General features: G+C 48.4%; 1 protein-coding gene across 1 annotated transcript in view; it reads right to left on the bottom strand.

Moving 5' to 3' along the window:
* Nucleotides 1–17,544, bottom strand: part of NTN1 (netrin 1) — a gene marked incomplete at its 3' end in the record, with an annotated part of 181,521 nt that extends 163,977 nt beyond the window's left edge. The window contains exon 1 of the mRNA XM_082861805.1: nt 16,512–17,544. Coding sequence (XP_082717931.1) covers nt 16,512–17,529 — 1,018 coding nt within the window. The 5' untranslated portion in view covers nt 17,530–17,544. The remainder of the gene's footprint in view (nt 1–16,511) is intronic.
* Nucleotides 17,545–18,917: the final 1,373 nt, after the last annotated feature.

Genomic DNA, 18,917 nt, shown 5'->3' with positions numbered 1-18,917 from the left:
TGGTAAGAGGGAGGGTGACTGCTATGGGTACAAGTACTGCTATGGGTACAAGTGACTGCTATGGGTACAAGGTTTCTTCTGGTGATGACAAAAATGCTCTGGGATTAATTTTAGTGATGGTTGCACCACTTTATAAACACACTAAAAACCACTGAATTGTATGCGTTAAATGGGTGCCTTGTATAGTATGTAAATTATATTTCAATAAAGCTATTAAAAATTTTATAAAACAATTAATGTAATTCATTATTTAATATAATGAAGGAGAAATATTATATGATCATTTTGATTGATATCTAAAGGGTTAACATTCCACACAGTCTTGATTTAAAACAACAAAAAGGGGCTTCCCTGGTGGCGCAGTGGTTGAGAGTCTGCCTGCCAATGCAGGGGACACAGGTTCGTGCCCCGGTCCGGGAAGATCCCACGTGCCGCAGAGCGGCTGGGCCTGTGAGCCATGGCCTCCGAGCCTGAGCATCCAGAGCCTGTGCTCCGCAACGGGAGAGGCCACAGCACTGAGAGGCCCGCGTACCACAAAAAAAAAAAAAAAAACAACAACAAAAAGGAGCAAACCTCCCAGTAAACCAAGAATAGAGGTCATTCCTTTGAGCACAATAAAGATCTATCTGAAACTAGTAACAAACAACATACTTAATGATGAAACTCTAGAAACATTCTCACTCAAGTCAGGATCAACACAAGGGTGTATCTTACCATTATCATATACCATTACTTTGAAGTTCTATCCAATGCAGTAAAACAAGAAAAATAAAAGTCCAAGCAGTGGAAAGAAGACCTAAAATATTCATGATTTGTGGGCTATAACGGAATATGAAAGAAATTTGAGAAGAGAATTCATGGAAAAACTATGAGAATTCATTTTAAAAGAGTTCAGTAAAATTGCGGGTTGCAAAATACTTATATAAAAATCAACAACTTTCCTATGTGTCAGCAATATCGTTAGAAAATAAAATGAGGAAGGAAAAAACATGCCTTTCATAATAGTAATAAAAATTATAAATACACAGAAATAAATTTTCTGTTAAAAAGTATAAGGCTAATATAAAGAAATGTATATACGCTACAGAAAGGCATAAAAGAAGACATGAATAAATGAAAATGTTCAATGCTTCTGGATTGTAAGACTTAAAATTGTAAAGGTCATCTACTCTATAACCACTGAGACGGCTAAAATTTAAAAAGACTGACCGTATCAAATGGTGGTGAGGACCTGGAGTTGGAGACACTGGAATGCTCACACACTGCTGGTACGAATGTAGAGTGGTGCGACCATTTTGGAAAACAGTTTGACCGTTTCTTAAAAAGTTAAACATCCGGGCTTCCCTGGTGGCGCAGTGGTTGAGAGTCCGCCTGCCGATGCAGGGGGCACGGGTTCGTGCCCCGGTCCGGGAGGATCCCACATGCCGCGGAGCGGCTGGGCCCGTGAGCCATGGCCGCCGAGCCTGCGCGTTCGGAGCCTGTACTCCGCAACGGGAGAGGCCACAACAGTGAGAGGCCCGCGTAACGCAAAAAAAAAAAAAAAAAAAGTTAAACATCCATTACCATATCATACAGTCATTCTGCTCCTAGGGACTTACTCAAGAGAGATGAAAGCATATGTCCGTGCAAAAATGTGTACAAGAATGTTCACAGCTGCTAATTTCCCTGTAAAAGCCAAAAACTGCAAACAACCCAATGTCTATCAGCAGATGAATAGAGGAGTTTTGGTATTTCCATACAATGACTACTATCCAGCAGAAAAAAGGAGTGAACTACTGAGGTTCATAACATCATGGATAAGTCTCAAAATAATCCTGAAAACTGAGGAAAACCAGACAAAAAAAAATACATACCGTATTAGTCCATTTATATAAAACTCTAGAAAAAGCAAACTAATATAAAATGATAGAAAGCACAGTGATGGAAACAGCAGATATGCAAGGAATTACCCAGGAGCATTAGGGAACACTTGAGGCTGGTGGATATGTTCTTTATCTTGATTGTGGTTATGGTTTCATAGGTAAATACATATGTCAAACTTTCCAAACTACATTCCTTAAATATGTGCAATTTATTGAATTTCAACTAATACTGTTTTAAAACTTTATCCAGCAGAGAGTCAATCTATGATTTTATTTAGACTTAACATCCTCCCCTTTTGGCATCCTAACAACCCTAATGGAGACATTTAAATAACGAAATCATTAAGTACAACAATCATGTTGATTACGGTTACAATTTTTAAAATGTAGGGACTTCCCCGGTGGTCCAGTGGTTAAGACTCCGTGCTTGCACTGCAGGGGGCACGGGTTCGATCCCTGGTCAGGGAACTAAGATCCTGCATGCCATGCGGTGTGGCAAAAAAAAAAAAAAAAAAAAAAAGTTATCAACTATCACCAACTTCATTTTAACTACAGTGCCACCAAATCAGCAATGGCGTCTGTATTGAAACTTGATAAACTCATCTAAAGCCTATACATGCATGCATACATACGTAAATACATAAGAATAGCGACAAGAATAACCAAAAAGAACAAATGAAAAAGAATAAATGAGTAAATGCTGAGCCCACCAGAAATGAAACGCACTATCCAAACAGACAGGCAGTGGAAGGAAAAGAGATCAGTGAAACAAGATGGGAAATCTAGAAAATAGATCCAAGTTTATATAATACTTAAGCACTTAATAATATGGCATCTCAAATGGCTGAGAATAATTTTTTTTCAGCAACTGTCATTGAATAACTGGCTAAATGTTTGCTGGAAAAAAAGGGATCCTTACCTCACACCATATGTCACAATTAATTCCAGGTGGACGAAGATTAAAAGATAGGACTTTGAATTCTGGCAACAAGGTATACTGAGCTAATGCAGACGCCCGACCACTGCAGAAATACTAGATGAAAATAATTTTTAAGAATATGTAATGCATGGTATATCTCACAAGCAATAAAAGGAAATCCCCAAGTGCTGGAGGAACCATGGGGTGTTTGTGAGTAAGGAGAGAAGGGAAGGAGAAGAGAGATAAGGGGAAAGGAAGACTGGCTATCAGACCTGGAGACAGGCCTTAACGGCTTTGGCCTTGAGTTTTTAACACCTGCACACATGAGATGAGACCTTGGGTCTTAAAAGGCCAGGAGTTAGAAAGGAGGCCTTGCATTCTTTTTCTTCACCGTATTTAATGAGCACCTATTATATGCCAGGCTCCCTGTGAACAAGAGACAAGGATTCCTGCCCTTATGTAAATTAACAAGTGCCTTAGAACAGAGCAAGTGGCAGGATGCGAAGATAGTTAATAAACACAATAGATAACTAAATCAAATATTGGGCTGGCCAAGAAGTTCGTTTGGGTTTTTCGTAAGATCTTACGGAAAAAACCAAACAAACTTTTTGGCCAACCCCATAGTATGTCAGAAGGATATAAGCATTGTGTGGGGAAGAAAGGAAAAAGTAGCGCAGGATAAAGGTGATGAGAAGTATAAGTGTGTGTGTTTGTGAGTGTGTGTGTGTTTGAAAGAGACAGACAGACACGGATGAGGGGGCTATTTTAGGATCATTAAATAGGATAGTCAGGCTGCACTGAGGAATGACAGCTGACCAAAGATTTGAAGGAGTCAGGGAAGCCATCCATTGGGATATCTGGGCAGAGGGAACTACCAGTAAGAGCTTGGGGGACAAGGATAGAGGCAGGGAGACCCGTTAGGGTCAGTAATCCAGGTGGCAAAAGCCTGGACCTTCCAAATGCACCCTAAGTGAAAAGGGGACTAAAAATCTGACAGCAAAAGTGTGTCTCTACCCAAAACTTTTTTTTTTTTTTTTTTTTGGCTGTGTCGGGTCTTAGTTGCGGCACGCGGGATCTTCACTGCAGCACACAGGCTTCTCTAGTTGTGGTGCGCGGGCTTAGCTGCCCTGCGGCATGTGGGATCTTAGTTCCCCGACCGGGGATCAAACCTACATTCCATGCATTGGAAGGCGGCTTCTTAACAACTGGACCACCGGGGAAGTCCCCTCAAAACTCCTGAGTAAAGGGAGAAAGAGTCTTCAGTGAGAAAATGAAACCCCAGGTCTGAAAACGATTGGAATCAAAATACATACTCCTCATTTGATAGAGGAATTTCTAAGATAATTAATTAATGGAAAAAGCGGTCCCAAGCCAATGATACCTCCAGGATGTCTGGCAAAATCAAATGCAAAATCACTCAGAAGGGACATTTCCAGAACTAAGACCCGTGGGAATTCCACAAAATCCCAGATAAAGAAAAGCTCACCGTCAGTGCCAAACACATGAGGAAAGTCATTCACCATGAGCAAAGGTGCGCAGACTGAACAAGCAGAAGGATCAGTACCTCCAAGAAACTGCGCTCACCCATCAAACTAAAAAGGACCAGAGGCTAAGTTATGATTATGACTACTTATGAGGAAATACTGCTGAGCAAAAGAAGCCAGGTATTGAAGAAAACACACAGTCTGATTTCACGGATGTGACGTCCGAGAACAGGCAAAACGAAATCTATGGTGTTAGCAGTCAAGATGGTGGCTACACAATGCGGTGGTGGCGTGAAAGGCATGACGAGGCCTTCTGGAAATATCTTATGTCTTGATGGTGGCGCTAGTTACACGAGTTGATTTTGTGAACGTTCATTCAGCTGAACACGCGTGACTGAAGAGAGAAGGCTGGGTGGCTGACATGCCAGAGGGCAAAGATGGAACAAAGGTCCCATGTCTCCCCCTCCCCCTTCCTGGAAATTCCAGGAGGTCCTGAAGGGCAGGCCCAAGTGAGTCCTCCAATCAGAGCCTGCGCGGTCTCCTGAGGGCACCCCAATGGAATGGAGGTGGTGGGAAATAACATCGCTCACACTGCAGAGCTGCCTCTGGTGGAGATGGGAATGGAAGGGGTCGGTCACGTAGCTGGGAAAAGTCCTCAGGAAGGAGGTGCGTCCACTGGGGCACAGAAATGTGAGAGCTCAAGATGGTCTTTGTGGCCCAACCCCTCATTTTACAGAAGAGAAAACCAAGGCCCAGACAAGTGAAGGGACTGGCCCAAAGTCACCTTTGCCCCCAGTATTAACGATTTTCCTTGACAGGGTACATACAGGTGAAAGAGAGAGGCAGTCAGGCACAGTGGGGGAAAACAAGACGCCAGAACCACACTGCCTAGATTCTAACCCCAACTCCACCACTGCCGGCTGTGAGACCCTGGGCGAGGCACGTACCCTGTGTGTGCCCCATTTCTTCACCTGTAAAATGGTGCATAAATGTAAACGTGTACGACCGCTTTCTACAAAACGTGTGACCAACGGATAAACACAATGTACTAGAGCTGAAAGGATACCTACCCTAAGGGCACGAGATTCCACTTGTAGACACATCCCCAGCAGAAATGCATTCAAATAGGCATCAAAAGACGTGGGTAAGTACAGCCACGGCAGCACTATTTTTAACAGCTAAAATGTGGAAACAACCCAAACGTCCACCGTCAATGGAACAAATAAATAAATTTATCCATGGGTATCACGGAACACTACAGCATAGCAATGAAAACGAATAAAACTACTACCACCCATGGATAAATACCACAAACGTACTACTTGAGCCTAAGCCGCCAGAATATGATTCCATTTACGTGAAGTTCAAAAACAGTCAATCCAACGCATGGTGGGTAAGGGGCGTGGTGACTGGAGGGGCCCTCGGCAGCATCTGGGGTGCTGGCTATGCAGGTGTGTCTACATCATGAAAAGTTCTGAGCTGTGCACTAAGCATTCGTGTGCTTTTCTGTACATTATGTTATACATCAGTGAAGAAACTGACTTAATTATACTCATAACAGAACCCACCTCATAAGGCTGTTATGAGGACTAAACAAGGTAATAGTTGCAGAATGTTTCGAACAGAGCATGGCAGTCGTGAGGGTGCTGATAAAAAGCCCCAAGTCTAATTCTTCCAAAGAGGAAATGCAGGTGGCCAACAGGTACGTGAAAAGATGCTCAACGGCGCTAATCATCGGGGAGATGCAAATCAGAACCACAATGAGCTATCGCCTCACACCTGCCAGAATGGTTATCATCAAAAAGAACACAAATAACAAGTGTCGGCGAGGATGTGGAGAAAAGGGAACCCTTGCACACTGTTGGTGGGAATGTAAATTGGTGCAGTCACTGTAGAACACAGTATAGAGGTTTCTCAAAAAACTAAAAGTAGAACTACCCTATAACCCAGGAACGCCACTCCCGGGTATATATCCAAAAAAACCAAAAACACTGATTTGAAAAGATACATGCACCCCAATGCTCATAGCAGCATTATTTACAATTGCCAAGGTATGGAAGCAACCTAAGTGTCCATCACCAGATAGATGAATAAATATATGTATACATACAATGGATTACTCAAGCCATAGAGAAGAATGAAATTTTGCCATTTGCAGCAACATGGATGGACTTGGAGGGCATTATGCTAAGTGAAATAAGCCAGACAGAGAAAGACAAATACTGTATGAGATCCCTTATATGTGGAATCTACAAAAATACAACCAACTAGTGAATATAACGAAACAAAACAAAGCAGACTCACAGATATAGAGAACAAACTAGTGGTTACCAGTGGGGAGAGGGAAGGGGAGGGGCAATTTAGAGGTGAGGGATTAAGAGGTACATATTATTAGTTATAAAATAAGCTACAAGGATATCTTGTACGACATGGGGAACATAGCCAATATTTTATAATAACTACAAATGGACTATAACCTTTAAAATTGTGACTCACTATACGTACACCTGTAACTTATATAATATTGTATAGCAACTATGCTTCAATTAAAAAAAATTTTTTTAAAGTAAAAAGAAAAAAGAAAGCCCCTAGTCTAGAAGGAGCACCCTGCCTCAGGGGTCTCCTTCTTATGCCCCTCTTCTGAGCCCCCTCCTTGCACAATGCAATTGCACAATGCAAGGGCCCCTCTCACTCGGCACTGTACCCCATATACCAGCGTGGTCTTCAGTGGAGCCCCCCAGGGCACAGAAGGCATTGAAAGCACTGAGAACTTCAATAACACGCCCAAGGTCACACTGCCAGGGTGGAGCCAGGACTTCAACCCAAGCAGTCTGAAGCTGGAGGTGGGTTCTCTCAACCATAGCGCCTAATACACACATCTTGGTATTTCATATATTATTAAGTAGAACGCTGCGCTCTCTGATCTTGATTTTAGAACTGAACCATTTCTATGCAGCAGGAAAATCAGACAGAGCTTGCTTTCCACTTCAACGTGGGTCACATTCTTCTGCAGACACCTTCGATTTAAAACAAGAAACAGGGAATTCCCTGGCGGCCTAGTGCTTAGGATTCGGCACTTCCACTGCGGAGGCCCAGGTTTGATCCCTGGTTGGGGAACCATCCCGCGTGCCACACGGCGTGGCCAAAATACAAAAAACAAATCAAATCAGATAAAACAAGAAACAGCTCCCTCACCTCGGTTCCAACAACAAACTGGGGTGAGAAATACAGAGGATGTCCAGTCCCATTCTCCCCTGGCATGTCTGGGTAGCAATGATGGCAGATCTGCCCCCACTCCTGGTTTAAGCCCCATGGGTTTCTGTGGATTGGAGTGAGAAGCAATTTCCTTCCTCGTGGTAGCTGGGCAGGTCGAGCACTTTCTCACAATGAATTCTCCCCAGCTCTGAGCTGTGGAGTGAGACAGGGCTGGGTCTGGGAAGAAAGAGTTGGCTTCGATCGACCTGCCCACCTCTGAGGTCTGGCTGCGGAGAGAGGAAACGTGTTGGCCGCAGGACTCAAAGCAGGGGGGCCGCCGTCCAACAGCCCTGCCCTGGGGCACCCGATCCAAAGGTACTTTCTCGTTTCGGAGGCCAAGCTCCGTATCTGTAAACACAATGTGTTTCCTTTTTCATGCCGGGACTGGCGCTGTTATCGTTCAGCACTTTCTGTGTCAGCCCAAATGTAAGCAGAGCCCTTGCCTGTGTAGAGTTCTGTCTCCCGATGCCACGCAGACCTGGTGTGGGGTCCAGGGCCCGACTTCTAGGGTGGGAAGAGCCTCAGGCCCGATGAGGCTGCATCCCACCTGCGGGGAGGGCATCGCTTCCCACTGCTTTACATCCCCAGACCCAACAGAGTCACCTGACCACTGATTGCTCCAGAAACGTCCACTTACAGTGTACTTCTCTGCCTGCAGGCTGGGGGAGCAGGGGAAGGTCTCCCGGGACCAAAACTGTCTTAGTTTTTATCTCCTAGTCTAACTCTAAGGAGTAACGGCTGCCTAGGGTATTATATTGAAAAGGAGTCTAATACCCTAAGACCATTTCTGGACTTAGGAGAAAAGAGTGCTGTGATTGATTAGTGATGTCTGCCCTGGATTCAGAATTGGAAAGGGGTGATACGTTTGCCAAGTACTCACCACAGCCACTCCAAGCAGGAACAGATGAAATCAGAAGCCGCAACAACCATAATCAGGCAGTGGGAAGTGTCCATCCCTTTGGGATGTTCCATCAAATATGGGACGTAATGCAACATATTGGTGCTCAGGAAACTAAAAGAGAATCTACCTTATTTCCTTGTTACCTAACACTCATTTATTCAAACCCAGCCCCTTTAAAGGTGCCTGCGGTCCTACAGATGGTCTAACTTTGGTGTGGAGCCTCTGGAATGTGTGAAAAATTGGACATGACAACCAAAAATCTCTCTTATCTGGAGGCAGTAAAGGACCGGGGAAAATTTAGAAAATCTAGCCATAGCACCAGCCAGGAAGGGGCATGAATGGGCCCTCAACTAAAACTGGACCACCTGCACAGAAGGCTGATACCTCGTACATCTTACATGGGCTAGTCCTGATTCCCCCCCAGAGACAGCCTTCTAGAGCCTCCTTCTAGGCTGGGTTGGGAGGATTCATTGATTATCAGTTGGTATAGTGACCTTTCTGTTCCTCTCAGTGTTACTTTCTACCTTTCAAGGTTCTCACCCAACAAATTTACTTTGACCTCTGAAAAACCACTCACCCCTTCAAATACCCTAAAAGCCCGCCATACCTACAAGGAAATCTTTCTTCTGGATCGTCTTTATACGCACAAATGCACTGCAACGTGATTATGACCTTACCTCTAGCTAATACAATGACCCTGATGGCAGAAGACTCAGGATCTCCAGGAATGACCCCGCCAGAGGCAAAGGCAGAGCACACTTCTCCATTCCTTGGCACTACTTCTGAACGACTGGTACACCTGTCTCCTTGAGGACATCTTCCCTTGTTCTCTGAGTGCCAGTGGATGCAGCAGATAGAAACATCCATCGCAAAGGAGGCTCGGGGCAGGCGCTTAAATGTTGGAAAAGGCTCGGACAAGAGGCATTTCACTTCTCATCCATCCCATGACCACAGTCCCTTCTCTCTGTCAGAGAGCAGAACTGGCACAAAATAATATAGTCAGGGCTGAACACACACCCAGCCAAGGCCTCCCAGGAGCTGGGGATGGGAAGGAAGTATTATCTCCACAGGCAAGGAACTGACAAGTGGAATGGGTCTCTCTGCCTTCTGACTTAGGGGAAATTCACATAAATTATATAATGTTCCAAAGGCAAATGAAAATCTAATTCCGAGTCTATAAGAGAGCTACATTTTTGAAATAAGACTACAGAAATGCGATCCTGAACTCCCCACATGCTGTACACATCAAACCTCAAGACAGCAGACAGCGTGGAGGCAGGTAGCCCTGTGTCCAAGGACTGTCGCAGGCAGCTCAATGATTTCAGGCACCGTTCGGAACCATCCCTCGGAGATGGTTACAATAGGACACAGCTTTTATGTGATCAGCCCTTGAAACAAGTGCCACTGATACCCCTTGCTCTCTGCGTATGCAACAGCGCCACTGAATGAGCCAAGACGTACCCCGTCTACATTCAGTTTTGTTTGTGTAAAAACTGCCCTTTGGTGGCAGCGACATCGGGTTTCGAAAGGCTTCCTTCGTGGAAATCTGATTCACTGACATAAAGCACATGTAAAGCACCTAGTACGATGCCTGGCACTTAGTAGGGGTTTGTGGTCTGCCTTCAGGATGCAACCCAACACCCCCCGGACAGGCATTCTAACTCCTGGGCCGCCCAAACCAATGCCACATCTTCCGAGGCTTCGGAGACCACAAGGGCTGATGTGTGTCTTTCCAGATGACAGGCAAAATGCTGTAGGCCACTCTGCAAGTATTAGGCTTAAAACCGGAGCATTTCAAAAGCTCTCCGAGACCTCCAGTCTTCCTCTAATGAAAGGCACTGCAGAAACCCAAGGTATGATTATCACTTCTGAAAGGAAGAGAAAAAAAAAATACTGGCTCACAAAATACCCGTACTAGAGCATCGACAGATAAGACCGTTTTATAATCCAGTTCCCTAGAGAGCCATTTATTTTGGTGAGGCCAGTGTGCATAGCAAACGCTGTGGAAGCCATCAAGATAACACGAATAACAACCCAGTGGACTTTTGAAGTGTAAACATAAAAGTCTATTAAGAATACAATGTTGGTTTAATCCCAAGACAAAAAATTTACTTAATGAAAAGCACAACTCATCTCAAGAAGGAAATATCGATACCAGCTGTGAGCAGAAAATGAGGGGATTCCTTCCAGGGAACATCTGAATTTCAACCCACTGCCTTTCCAATGTTTACTCTGGCCATAAAGTCTCAAATACTTTTCCGAGGATCTCATTTTTCTACAGGAGAAGGAAGTCAGGGAGAAGTCTGGGCAGGGCCAAAGGAGACCTTGGCAAAGCCTTGAAAAGGCACAGACGCACCCCAGGAGGTGCACCTTGACACGACTCTGTCTGGCTTCTCTGGGTAGAGCGGGGAGCAGCCTCCGGGCCCACCAGGTGCTAATGAGGACCCCAGCAGAGACCCTTACTCCAGCCGCCACGGGGCCAACAGCGATAAATGACAGTCTTGTGCCGCTGACACACATGCCCGGCACCGACCAGCACCACGCCGGCAACCAGGATACGCCACTAAACCCCCCTCTTTAACAACAACACTCCCTAGCCACTTCCTAGACCTTTTTCAGTGTGTTCCAGAGAAACAACGGGATACTGAACACTAGGGACAAAGGAGACGGGCTTCTTAGAAAGGATTTTCTGATTCCGAGCTCTCTTCCACCACCTTTGAGAGGGATCATGGGCCCTGAAATCAAGAAAGACTTGGCCAGGACTTCCCTGGAGGTCCAGTAGTTTAGACTCCGCGCTTCCAGTGCAGGTTCGATCCCTGGTCCGGAACTAAGATCCCACATGCTGCTCGGCACGGCCAAAAAGTAAAAAAAAGAAAAGAAAAGAAAAGAAGGGTGCAGCTAAAAAGTAAAAAAAAGAAAAGAAAAGAAAAAAAGAAAGACTTGGCCATAAGCAACACCTGTGCACGCTGAGAACCCACACAAAGGTGCTTAAACCCTCTTCACTTACATTCCTAAAAACTCCCAGCTCCGGGCTTCCCTGGTGGCGCAGTGGTTGAGAGTCTGCCTGCCGATGCAGGGGACACGGGTTTCTGCCCCAGTCCGGGAGGATCCCACATGCCGCGGAGCGGCTGGGCCCGTGAGCCATGGCCGCTGAGCCTGCGCGTCCGGAGCCTGTGCTCCGCAACGGGAGAGGCCACAACAGTGAGAGGCCCGCGTACCGCAAAAAAAAAAACAAACAACTCCCAGCTCCCACTAGGCCTGATGGCTACAATCAAGGACGACTTCTTATATACAATTTCATATCTAAATATGTATGAACATAATAAATATGAGTATGATATATGATATCATATGACACAACGTCATGCAATACAACACACCTCCAATTCTAGCTAGAGGTAACAAGCTTGCTAGGTAACAGGCTGTTCTGACTAATCTCCTCGAATTCTCCTCTACCGGCAGACCTCACTTTACCGCACTTTGCTTTACTGAACTTCGCAGCTACTGTGTTTCTTACAACTTGAAGGTGTGAGGCAACCCAGCCTCGAGCAGGTCTGTTGGCGCTGTTTTTGCAACAGCATTTGCTCACTTCATACCTCTGTGTCACATTTTGGTCATTCTTTGCAATATTTCAAACTTTTTCATTATTATTGTATGTGCTATGGTGGTCTGTCATCGGTGATCTCTGATGTTACTACTATGACTCTCAGAAGGCTCAGATGATGGTTAGCATTTGTTAGCAATGAGGTGTTTTTTAATTAAGGTACGTACATCCTTTTAGACATAATGCTATTGCACACTTGATAGACTACACTATGGCGTGAACAGCTTTCACAGGCACTGGGAAACCGAGAAATTCGTGTGACTTGCCTTATTGCCGCGGTCTGGAACTGAACCCGCAATATCTCTGAGGTCGGCCTGTACATGTAACTGCCGTGCATTTATCCATCCATCCGTTCTACGGGGAGGCAGCACAGAGGATGCAATAAAACCAAGCATAAAGCATCTGACTGGAGTCTTAGCTCCACCACCTACTAGCTATGTGGCTTTGGGTAAACCATTTAATATCTCTCGGTTATGGTTTCCTCCTCTGTAAAATAAGGACAATGATAGGGCCTATTATTAGCATAGTCACAGTGATTAAATGACTAAATTAATCTGAGTGTTTGGCAAAAAATAAGCCCTCAAGGGTTAATCATAATTAACATTATGATTATTGAGGGTTAATCATAATTAACATTATGATTACATTATGTAATTATTATGCCAATAATTACGAGGACTCTAAAAGCATTCACTTATCTATCCCTATGTACCAGACTGGGCAGCAAATCACTTTAGCCTTCTGATTTTGCAAGAGTCTTTATCGGGGCATTAGATTTCTCAGGGCAACGCCTCCCATATAACCTCCCTCTCCTGCCGGGGAAGATGATGGTAGGCCCAAGCACCAGGGCCATTTACAGCCTGAGGAACCCCTTCCCAAAGCCATGTTTAAACAATTACGAGCATTATGTTGCAGGTACCCATGACCATAGGAGGCCATCCCAGCACGGTGCTCATCTTGCAGAGACGTCTTTTGTGTGGGTTTTGGGTTTCAGCTGGGCAACGCCAAGCCATAGAGTGAGTCGCAAAACGAGTTTTCATAAGCTCACCCTGTCACAAACCAGGCAGGGGTTCATGCTGACATCCCCACAGTAAGATTAAACAGCATGCTTCGTCAGGCACTAAATACTAACACAGCTCCGACGTCAGGGGGACACTGATTAAAACTGATGTCAATAATTTATGAAACACAATATGGTCTTCAGATGCTCTTTTTTTAAAAAAAGGAAGAGGGGTAAAAGGGCCTAGCAACCCAGGTGGTTTAAAACTGTTCATGCATTTTCTCTTGAACGTACACCCCCCACCACCATGCACGGATGCTTCTTTACACAATGAATATAAATGCACATGTGTGTAAGAGCATGTGAACGCTGCTGATACATATGGGCGGAAGAAAGTATTTAGTTATTCCACGGAGAGCTGTCGAGGCCGTAACGTTATACGTAGTCTTCTCTTTCATATTGTTTTGGGTTTTTTCTTCTCCGGAAGAAGTCCAAAATTGCATTTAAAATAAAATTGGACCTCACAAAAGTTCATGTTTATTCCATAGAGAACTGAACCTTGAAACAACCCGAAAAAGAAAGTTGGACCAAAGAAAACCGATAGGATATATGCATTTCTTAGTAAACCGAAAGCACCTCAGCCCTGTGTAGAACCATTTAGTCAAATAATAATATCGATTTTTTTCCAAGTTTTAGGACTGGGGGAGGGAGCGGGGATGAGAGGGTTAACCTAGGGAACGATGCCACTTTATTATGTCATGTCTTTTTATTTTAGAAAGGCAAAGACCGCGATAATGCTTCAATTTTAATCAAAACTCATTTTGAGAATTAAAAATAGACTTTGCCTTAGTTGTAAATAATCTGGGTAGCTTGACTTAATATGTCAACAGTGTGAAATTCACAAGATGGGATTATGTTGGGGGAAAAAATCTGAGCCGCTGAGAGTACAAAAGTCAGTGTTTGAAGGATTCATTAATGCTCTTTCCTAGCACAGTGCCCTGTAGTGTCTCAGAACACCTGTCAAATACTAATTCATTCACATATCTCCACTTCAGGGCCTTTTCATAAAAAGCTCGACCTTTAATTGTAAATCACTTCTAAATTGTCTTTGCTGGCTTTCTCTTTTGCGGAATGATGGAAAAATCACTAAGACTTCAATTAAGACTTTATGGGAAGTCAACCTGACATTCCCGAGGCTGTATCTACCAGGTATCAGAACATCTATTCAAAAGGGAAACTATAAATAACTTTAACATCGTTGAATTGGCTTGGCTTTTATGAGATGACTGAATAATTGGCAAGATTTAAAGATACTTTAACTACTGAGAATTAAAATAACTTCGGTAAAAACCAGAAAATATTGCTAGCCGATCATTTGTCATGTAGATTATGTACTTATTAGGCCTAATTAAACTTTTTGAACAAAAAGGCTTACTAATTACGTTAGTTAATATGTTGATTGCTCAATTTGGTTTAAAAAAAAAAAAAAAACCCGGTCAATCCAATTTGTGCACAGAGTTAGTGCTTTGGTCAAAAGACAAAATCCTCGACTATAGAAATTATTTCAAGTACACGGCCATTGTCATAACAATTGCGGGTTACATAAACTGACAGGGAGAGGTGGGGGTGGGTGGTATCTGAACAATACCACCCCTGCTAAGAGGAATCTTCAAGCCAGTAAAATGCTACCGTCAGAGCCAGTTTATCTGCCTCGATGTATTCACTTGTGTTTTTTCCAATCAGACCCTGCTGGTGACAATGAGAAGTTATCTTTCATATGCACATACATACTAAAACTGATAGCAAAACCCTGGGAGGCCTTTTAAATCGCAATAAAAGGTTTTTACGCACAAAAGGAAGAAAAGAAAAGAGGAAAGGGGAGAAGAGAAAGAATAAATGGGAAAAACCAACAGTTCTGAAGGAATGGAGCGGATCAAAGGAGTTTTAATTCTCCAAGACGACTAAGCCGGGGTGTAACCACTATCTCGCCACCGAATCCTGAAAAGTCTCTTCCAACAGGCAACCAGTTCCGTCCCTTAAAGGAGGGGGAAGGACAATTAGGTCTGCAAAAGCGTACACTTGGAGTGCAAAGATGGAGGCCCCGCCACGCAACAGGAGAACAGCCCTCTTCAGACCAGGACGCCTGCCTGGGCCTCAGCGCCGACCGGGCTTCTCCAAAACATGTTTTCCATTCCAAAAGTCTACATCCACAGTCATGAGGCACAAACTATTCGACAACAACATGACACAATTAATCAGAACCAGACCTCAAAACGTGTGTTTGTGGGGACCAGCAAACTCTGTAATGTGCCTCAGAGGCCGAAGCAATTGAAGAGACTCACACCGGCTGTGTGGGGCTGGGGGGAGGGGGAGGAAACATCTATATTCCACGAAAGATGAACACCCAAGGGCGTACTGACCAAACTATATTGACGATTGACGTTGATGATTTTCATTAAAATAAAACATGAGATTTGGGCACTTACATCTCATACTGGAAAAGCAGAGTATGGTCTTACTACCTTTCCCCTCCTTTTTTTTTTTTTTTTTTTTTGTCCTCCTGGGGAGAAACTGATGCCGCAGAGTTTCTACAGCAGCAAAGTCGTATGATTCAGAAACAGAACGGATCCTTTTTTTTTTTTTTTTAAAGCCTCATTTCCAACCCAACAGTATCCACCAGTGCCGGTTTTGCCAGATTTCTCTTTCAGGAACCGAAACGCCATGATATCGAGAATCTGGGCCCTTAGTTAATTCGGAACTGTTTAATTTCACCGAACCCTGACGCTAACAACAACAAAAAAATCTGGTATACTTCTTTTTTGGAGCGGGATTGAATTAGTTTAAAATAATTAGTGAACTCTCTTTTGTAATCTGTAGATAGTAATTAATTTAAATCACATCATTCTTTTGCTAACACAAACAGGCTGTCCAAAAGAAAAATATATATCTATTTTCAAACCATAAAAGACAAATGGAGGACGCAGGAGTGATAGTCGCCGTGTACCGAATTGGCCCCAAACTGCAAATCCCTTTGCCATCTCCCAAGGGATTTGTGGTCGTGGAGCTGGAACTTCCCGGGAACCGGGCCGGGTTCCCCAACAGCGCGCGCAGCTGCAGCCCTGGGGGAGGGGGGGTGGGGCGGAGGTGGACGCCAGGGTCCCGCCAAACTGAGGGGAAGGCACAGAGTGTGTGCCTTTGGATCTGGGGTTAGGGGGACCTGTCGGCAAATTTTCTGCAAAGCCCCCTCCCCGCATCTTGGCTTCGCACAGCGCAGTGAACGCAAATCCGAGCGTCCACAGCCGGCGCCACGAGCGCGAGCGGACCAGCTCTCTGCGCTCCGCGGTGCAGGATTTCCACGTACGCGCCTCCCACCATCCCCACCACATCAACGAAGCGGGCGATCCTCGGGAACCTTCGGTCTCGAGGTCCGGGAGCAGCCGCCCGGGTCCCCGCCCGCCGCCCACGTCCCCGCGGTGCCCCACTCACCCACGCACTCGTTGGCCTCACGGGCTGTGGCGCGCTGCCAGGGCCGGTCGTAGTGAAAGGGCTTGCAACGGTCGCACTCCGGCCCGGCCGTGTTGTGCCTGCAGTCGCACACCAAGCTGTCGTCGCGGTCGCGCACGCAGCGGGCCGCGTGGCCATTGCACTTGCAGCGGCCGCCCACCTGCAGGTCGGACACGGCGTAGAAGTACGAGTCGCGCGCCAGCTCTGAGTCGTCCTCGTTCTCGTCGCCGAACGTGTGCAGGCGGCTGAAGGCCACGCGGATGTCGGTGGCCGTTACCCAGTCTTGCAGCACGGGCGAGTTGTCGAAGTCGTGCGCCGAGGGCCGCCCGTCCAGCGTGCTGAAGGCGATGAGGCCGCCCGAGAGCGGGCGCATGTCGGTGTGCGAGTCAGTGCACACGGCCTCCTGCTCGTTCTGCTTGGTGATGGGCGCACGGTGCGGCCGGTTGTACATCTTGCGGCACTGAGTGGAGTAGAACTGGAAGGGCACCCACGTGCGCCCGTAGTCCATGGACTTGTAGATGGCCATGGACTCGGGCCGTGGCGAGCAGAACTGCAGGCTCACATAGGTCACCTCGAACTTCTTGCCGAGCGACAGCGTGAGCGTGACGTTGTGCGGGAACTGCAGGTAGTTCTCGGACTGCCAGCACGTCAGGTTGTGCGGGTTGTTCAGATCCGTGAGGAAGGCGGGCGGGTGCGCCTTCTTGGGGTCTGACGCGTTGCAGAGGTGGCAGGAGCGCAGCCGCTCCTCGCCGCGCTCGCTCACCACGCAGTAGCGCCCGGCGGGCCGGCCGCAGGTGCTGGACACGCGCACGTCCTTGCCGAAGGCCGCGTTGACAAAGTCCGGGATGCAGCGGCGCGGGTGGCCGTTCTCGTCCGAGCAGGGGTCGGGCTGCGCCGCCTGGCCGGCGAACATGCTGAGCCCGGGCCCGCCGCGCACCGCGCCCACCAGGCACGCCACCGCCGCCAGCGCCGCCAGCGCCTCCCACACTGCGCGCATCATGCTGCGTCCAGCCTGCCCCGGCCCCGCCGCGCCGAGGAGTCGGTCCGCCCGCCGCAGAAGGCGCCTGCGGAGAGAGAGGAGCCGCGCTCAGCCAGGCCGCCCCGCGCCCTCCACCCCGCGGCGGGGCGGCGAGCGGGGGCGCGGGCGAGTGCCCGGCTTCCCCCGCACCAAGCCCGCGGCCGAACGAACTCCCGCCTCGCTCCCCCGCGTCCCGGGAGGGCAGGCGAATCCGGGGGCCCCAAGCCCGCACCACCCGCGCCTCTCTTTCCCGGCCGGCGGCGAGCCGGGGCCGCGGGCCATCGCTCGGCTTCCCCGCCGCCGCCTCCACGCCGCCCGAGGGTCCGGCCCGCGCCCGTCCGCCCGTCCGCGGCCGGCCTGCCAGCACCCCAAACTCGGACGCAGGACAGCTCGTGGGCCCCCCCGAGCCCGCACGGCCCGAGCCCCCTCCTCCCGCAGCCCGGGGTCCCGCTCAGCAGTCCCATATCGCACCCCCGCCGGCGAGTCCGCGTTCGGGACTTTACCTCAGGAGAGGGCAAAAGAGAAAGAAAAGTTTGCCCGGCCCCGGCCGGGGAGCCTGCGCGCCGGACGGCGGAGAGCCTCTCGCTGGCTGCTAGCAGGAGCGCCCTGCCTCAGCGCGGGCTTGCCAGCTCCATGCCCGGCGCGGCCGCCGCTGCCCCAGCCCCGGCCCGGCCGCCGCCGCCGCCTCTCCCGCCCGAGTGACGACGCGGCCGCCCGGCTCCCGGCGCTCCCGCCGCGGTGCGAGTGCCGCCCAGCCCGCGCCCGGGGCGCACACACACTCCCGCTGGCTGGCGCGCACTCACACACGCACGCACGCCCCCGAAGGCTCCGCCGCCGCCGCCGCCGCCGCCGCCACTCGCGCAAGGAGTGGGGGGCGGAGGGGAGCGCGGGGGCGGGGGGCGGGGCCGCCGGGCGGGGCGCCGGCCAATAACGTCGGCGAGCAGCCGCCCGCTCGCTAGCAAAGTTTTAACCCCGGGAAAGAAGAAAGTTAAAGGGAAGCGGCCCGGGACCCGGAGAGGCCGAGGACACGAGCCGGTGGGAACCGGGGCGCCCGAGAAGGAGAAGCAGAGACAAAGGGAAAGCAAGGAGAGCGCCCGGGGAAACCCCGGAGAGGGGGCTGGGCCCGGCGCGCACCCCGCGGAGGGAGGAGGGGCCGGCCGCGGTCTGTCCGCGTCGCCCCGGCCCCGCGCTGCGCGGAGAGCCCCGCAGGTTTCCGCCGGCCCCACGCCCGGGGGAGCGCGCAGGCCGGGGGGAGGGGGCGATTTACTCCCTCTTGGTCCCAGGCAAACACATCTGTGTTTGTTTTCTTTGCTGCGCCGGGGTCGGGCCTTCCTCTAACCCGGCCTGATGGCCCCGGTGGCACCGCGCAC

Source organism: Leucopleurus acutus (genome assembly GCF_964270905.1).
Source record: "Leucopleurus acutus genome assembly, chromosome: 19".
Taxonomy (NCBI): Eukaryota; Metazoa; Chordata; class Mammalia; order Artiodactyla; family Delphinidae; genus Leucopleurus; species Leucopleurus acutus.
This window is presented reverse-complemented; position numbering and strand designations above follow the sequence as displayed.